Here is a 6000-nt window from a genome sequence, read left to right as displayed (position 1 = left end):
TGTGATGGAATTTTTATTCTTTTCATTTTATTCTGTTACTTGCTTTTCAGTTAACTAATTAAGGAAATTAGATTTGTTTGTGTATCTGCTCACAATAGCTACAGAGGACTTTGAGACACGTGTTAGTTGTATTTTTAACTAATGAAAATGAACATTGTAAACTATTGGTTGCCATACCACCTTCTTTATTATTTGAAGCCTTTTCATTTTTTCCTGTTCTGATGATGGGGTATATTTAGTAAGTTTAGATTGGAGGCAATAAGCATGTAAATGATATGAGAACAGAAAATATTATGACACAAGAGGGCAGCATTGCTCAAAAAATAAATTCAATAGTAGATAAAATCTGTCACCAAACTGAGAGCCTGCATTGAAATGTATATTTTAAAATGCAGTGTGAAAGAAGATATGATCAAGATATCGCCTTGATTCTCGAAAACCCATTTTACTCTTTAACAAACAGGCCTTCTCTCTCTCTCTCTCTTTCTCTGTCTTTTCGTCTCTTGTCCTATCTCTCTTCTCTCTAAAAGCCTCCTATTAAATCAAGTGAAATACAGTTTATAAACTGCTCATCAAGCTGATCCCTCTATAATTTAGCAGCACCCTTGGGTCGTCACAGTGGGTGTTTGCTATTGAGCTAATAATAGATTTAACCCAAAGTTGGTACATCTATTCCTTATTCATTTTATCAAAAGATGAGGCAGAGGATTAGTTTACTCAAACATTTAACTTTTATCTCCTTCAGATCTTAATTCAGACCAATTCACTAAAACAAACAAACTTTCTTAAAATCAGAACTCAAAGTGTTAAATTAAGCAGTACCCTGAGCCATTTAAATTGCACTAAAAAGCTTTGGGTTGTGAAATCCATATAGTTCTAAGAAACACTGCATTTGGACATCTGAAGCTGAACTGTCTGGTGCAGCTGCTTTGTCAGGACATTTAAAGCACCACTGCTTCTCTCACTAACGAGTATCTGTAGTTATGTGAGACAGTCAGACACTGTGCAGCATGAGAACTCCTATTTAACCATGAAACTGAAGTCCTCGCTAGTGAAGCCTACTTTCTTTTGATACCAGTGAAATCTAAAGATGTGTGTGCATTTGACAGAAAGAGGACATACATGCCTTTCCTTACAGCAGTGATGCCCAGCCTTACTTGTACCTCATGGGCTGCTTTTGCTGTTTCCACGTGGTGTATCCGGTTTACTATTGCGTCTACTGCAACACCTGAACACCACCTGTTGCAATTCAGAGTGCATGAAAAGTTAACATGTGAGCAGTCCGGGCCATTGCTGCAAGTCATTCCTCTGTCTCTCTCTACTGTAGGCCTTCTGTCAAATAAAGCAAAATGCCAAAAACATTTTTATAAAATATCTATCTAAAAGTAACAGCTACATAGATAAAAGCAGTGGATAAATTAAATGTAATAGCTAAAAGTAAACAAATAGGCCTAGCCGACATTTGCTAAAAGGAGTGGATACATAGTAAGGTAGTGTATATTTTATAGAAAAGTCAAATAAATAGTTGAAACTGAAAGTACTGGATATGGTTGATACACTGAAAGTAATGGATAAATGGTTAAAACGTCCAGCTTCCTCTACTCCAAGTGTAGTAGCACGAATGCAAACCTGACCGAAGCACTGACGATTCAAATGTATTAAAAAATACAGCAGCAATCTCTTATTAAGAGTGTAACATTCAGAAACACATTTGGAACATCACGGATGGTGTTGATGAAAGTGTACTAGAGTTCATCAGTGAGGCGCTGTGGGGGTATGTCAGACAGGAAAGGTTGGGAACCACTGGCTTAGAGAACAGTTAGTGCCTGCAAACAGCTTTGAGAGCTGTCAAAAGAAAGAAATACTCCCCAGCTGTTAATTTATCCATGAGCTAAGTTCTCCCACGTAGCAGGTGTTTTTTCTTGCTGGATATCTTCTCTCTCTCTCTCTCTCCTTTTTGTTCACACTCTCTTTCTTCATCATCACCCGATCCCCCTCTATCATCTGCCTCTCTGTTACAGCTCTTCAGCTGGTGTTAGCACATGACTTACCAAAGCAGCCACGTCAGAGCTTATTTTGTCCAATTAGCTGCTTTTAATGGAAATTCCCATTGGTGCCTGTAGCTAACGAGACAATCATTCCCCTCACTCCTTGTCCTACGGAGACTGTGACTAGATTTATTGATTAAATGATTTATAACTAATAGAGAATATTAATTAATGTATTTATAAATCTATTAACGGTGACACGAAAGGGGGAGAGAGTGGGAGGATGACATGCAGCAAAGGGTTGTTATTGTGAAGATAAAAAAGCTAATTTTGGCTAAATTAATCTATGCAAATTAGATATACGTTGCAGCTTTATGCTTTGATTTCCTTATATTCTATTAATAAATGAGCAACAGTACTGGTTTTGTCTGCACAGAAGAAGTTGTTTTAATGGTTGTTTTAATGGTAAGGGGTATAAGTGAAGTATTTTCAGGCTTTTCAAACTATTATATAAATTATTTATATAAAAGTCTGAATTATGTATGAGGCCACGATAAGTTAACAATAAAACTTGTTTCCCCTCCACAAAAGACTAAATGAAAATACAGAATCTCAACATTTGGTCATGGTTTGCCGATCTCTGACCATGGATACAGAAAGGCTTCTGGATCTTTTTTTAACAACATAACAGACTCCAACTTTAACCCAACACCGCGGTGTAAGAGTCCAGCAAAGATCCCCAGGGGTTAAAAATATCAACTGGCTATATTGTTTCCATGGCAATGCTATCACATAGTGTACATGGGGGAGTTTAACTAGAAGGATACTGTTCAACCTACACACTGCAGACCACACCGCCATCACATCTTTTCTCCTCATAAATGGTTTCCACCCAACTATTAGGTTTGTTTGATGTGTCTTGCAGTAATAGGTATGTGTTTGTCTGAAATGGGCCCCCCATCATTTGGGTGATTGTAGCAGCAGACCTGGAGGGGACAGTTTATATTCCCTAAAACCTGGAATTTACAACCTGGGACACTCCCTCATTTGTGAGTCTTTAAAGGAAGCAATTTAAGAGTTTATGCATGCTGTTTTTGTGGGAAATTATTAATTAGTATTTATAAAAGATGAGATTACATTAAATGTGAATGAACCCCACTGAGAAACTGGATCTTTGCAGCAGCAATTATAACAGGATACACAAAGAGAGATATTTAAACCGACACCCTTTAAACAAAAGTACAAAAGTAGCACGTGAACAAAAATAAAACATGCTAAGATGTGAAAAACTATTTTGTCCATAACATTAAATCCATAAACATAAAGCATATTAAGAATACATTTAAATTATTTAAATTCATTATATTTAAGAATAACTGACCTCTAGTGACTTATTGAATTTGAAATCCTATTGGGTGCAGCCTTGGTGTTAATCACATTTGCGCTGCACTTGGTGAGAACTGATCAATAATGGTAAAATACGCACAGACCGAAATGGTATAATGATTGATTTGAGCTGCTCATCTCCAACAGAGCAGTTACTGTGTGGCTTACGTCTACATGGAAAAGCTTTCATTCTCTCCTGAGTGGCACAAACACTCCAGAAGACCATACACAAGGACTATTGTACTGATTTGTCATTTAGACGCAGAAGCTTTTACAGCAACAGCTCAGTTGGAGACGAGCAACAGATGATTTGTGATAGTTGTATAATCTAACTGCTGTTTGTTTCCAATGTTAATAATAAAGCTTTACTCCAAACTGTATGAAACACACATTTATCTTTACTTATATTTTAAAGCTTATAATGACATATTTGTTGGAATTGGACCACATTAGATGTAGATCTGCAGTAGTAGAGTGTATATCAAGGTCCAAAATGAATATTGAATGTTGGACATTTTTTGTTTGTCACTTGGGGGTTGAGGTTTGTCTACTGACATAGTAAACATATTGTTACCTCGTTTACACCACTTTCTTGTAAGCTGTAACTCTTTAATGGTTAACAATATTTTATGAATGCTTTATAGATCAGTCACAAGCCATCTATAACAACAACTTTGGGGTTGCCAGGTCGTGACAAATCATTTTGATTGATGTCTTAGTTGTTAGACAGACCACTCCAATGGGCCATTGCGTTATCAAGGAATCATATCTATAGTGGTACCTAATGGGGTTACATTATTGAATATTAGCCTGGTGTATTAAATTACCATGAAGGCCAATTATAACTGCTACATGTCAACATCATTCCCAAATGACCAAACGACCTCCAACCTCTGAGCCAGTGACAGCCAGCTGTTCAGCCAGAGATCTGGAGTTCCTCGAAACCCCAGAGCTGGAGTGGCCGGTGATCCCTCGTCACCGCCGGCCAAATCTCCCCCTCTGCCTCCCCTCCTCTCCCTCTCTCCACCCCACCCTGTCTTGCCATCTCTCTCTCTCTCTCTCTCTCTCTCTCTCTCAGTGTGCCTGGAGGGACGCATGCGGCTGGAGCAGAGTCCCGGCGACTCCTGGAACCGAACCAGCCATCCCGACGGAGGCGTTCGGTGTATTCCTCCTCCCACACTCCCCCTCCCTCCCCCCCCCCGGCTGCCTGTCGGCACGCGGCTGAGAAAGAGAGAGAGCAGACGGCTGTCCCCGCGCAGCGACCGCCGACCGACACAACAAGAAAGCAGCGTGCCAGGTATCATGACGCACCAAAAAATGTTGCCACTCGCCTGGACTTTTCTCCCTGACTCCGCCATGTGACTGTGCCCACGCTGTTTTAAGTCGACTTTTTGGATGGAGCCGCCATATGAGACTTGTGCGTCATCCGGTCCTGTTTGTCATCTGTGTCCTGCGTTTCACGTTGTTGTCAGTGTTTGATGATGTCATTATTTATTCCAGATGGATCTGCGCTCCGCCGCTGCGTCGAGTCCCTTTAAAGTGTGAGGAGACTCGCTCCGCAAACGTGCGTCCCCCTGCTCCACAAACTTGGACCGCTGCCTCTGTTTGTGGCGAACACAATCCAGCCCTGCAAACCCTCTGTGGCTGCCGGGTGGACGGCGGTGTGACACAGCAAAGGGGACTTTAACGCCGAGAACTATTACTTCACTATCACTAAATCAACTTTTCCTCTGCGGATGAAGGTTTGTTTGTCCGGTCTGTGTGTCAGTGCGCCCGGCATAACTGGACCAAGCACATCTCTTTCATTCATCGGTGTATTAAATATTTCATCTGGACTAATTTGACCAATCCAAAAAAAAAAAAAAACCAAACCAAGGAAGATCCGACTTGAAAGGGATGCGCAAGCGAGCATGATGCTCAGCTTTCTTACCTGCTGTTGTTGCTGACGCACATTGGGAGAGAAATGGCATTGTGAACTATGTGGAGTCATCCCTGAGTACCGAGTCGCTGCTCTCCGCGGGTGTATGGAGAAGAGCAGCCAGAGGATGACGGGCGGACCCCGGGAGACGCCGGTGAACTCCTCGCCGGCGGTGGCGGCCAACGCGGAGGGCGAGGAAATAGAGGTTTTGGAAAGCACCGACGTCCTCCCCGTGGCTCCAGAGGACGTAAGTCAACACAGACTACAGAGAGACCTCAAGTGCACACATGCCCACCCTTTTAAATTACACAGCAGCACCTTCAACCTTCCCTTTTGCACTGGAGCAAATCCACGCAGTGCTTTTGATTTTTTGACAGCAGAATGTCACAGCATGAGCCTTAAATGCATTTTAAAGGGTTTATTTGTGTAAATGTCGTGGAATAACTCATAACTGGAGATTTACAGTGATACCAGAGGGAATTGCAAATAAGTATTACAAGACAATGAGAGTAGCCACCACACAGCACATCTTTTCTAGGAATAACCCCCCCCCCTCACACACACACTCACACACCCTCTTGCTCCATTAGGTAGTCTATCTCAGACTTTTAGATAGTCGACTATAAGAGACCCCTTACACATAATGATCCACACTTTGGTACCTTATTATCTTTTGCTGTGGCTCATTGACCGCAATGATCAGATAAT

The 6000-nt window shown here is 41.3% G+C and overlaps 1 protein-coding gene across 5 annotated transcripts in view; it reads left to right on the top strand.

Annotated features, from left to right (window-relative positions):
* The first annotated feature begins 4558 nt into the window (after positions 1–4558).
* The window catches only part of rhbdl3 (rhomboid, veinlet-like 3 (Drosophila)), a 54728-nt gene continuing 53286 nt past the window's right edge, over positions 4559–6000 (top strand). For 3 of the 5 annotated variants that reach the window (XM_035660635.1, XM_035660638.1, XM_035660637.1), the window contains exon 1: positions 4582–5539. In XM_035660635.1, coding sequence (XP_035516528.1) covers positions 5399–5539 — 141 coding nt within the window. In that variant the 5' untranslated portion in view covers positions 4582–5398. Of the gene's footprint in view, positions 5540–6000 lie in introns of all 5 variants that reach the window. The other 2 variants (XM_035660636.1, XM_035660634.1) reach the window with 2 other exon arrangements.

Source organism: Morone saxatilis, unplaced genomic scaffold (genome assembly GCF_004916995.1).
Source record: "Morone saxatilis isolate NCDOM2014 unplaced genomic scaffold, NCSU_SB_2.0 Contig17, whole genome shotgun sequence".
Classification (NCBI taxonomy): domain Eukaryota; kingdom Metazoa; phylum Chordata; class Actinopteri; family Moronidae; genus Morone; species Morone saxatilis.
Note: the sequence above shows the minus strand (reverse complement) of the source record. Positions and strands in the feature narration are given on the sequence as shown.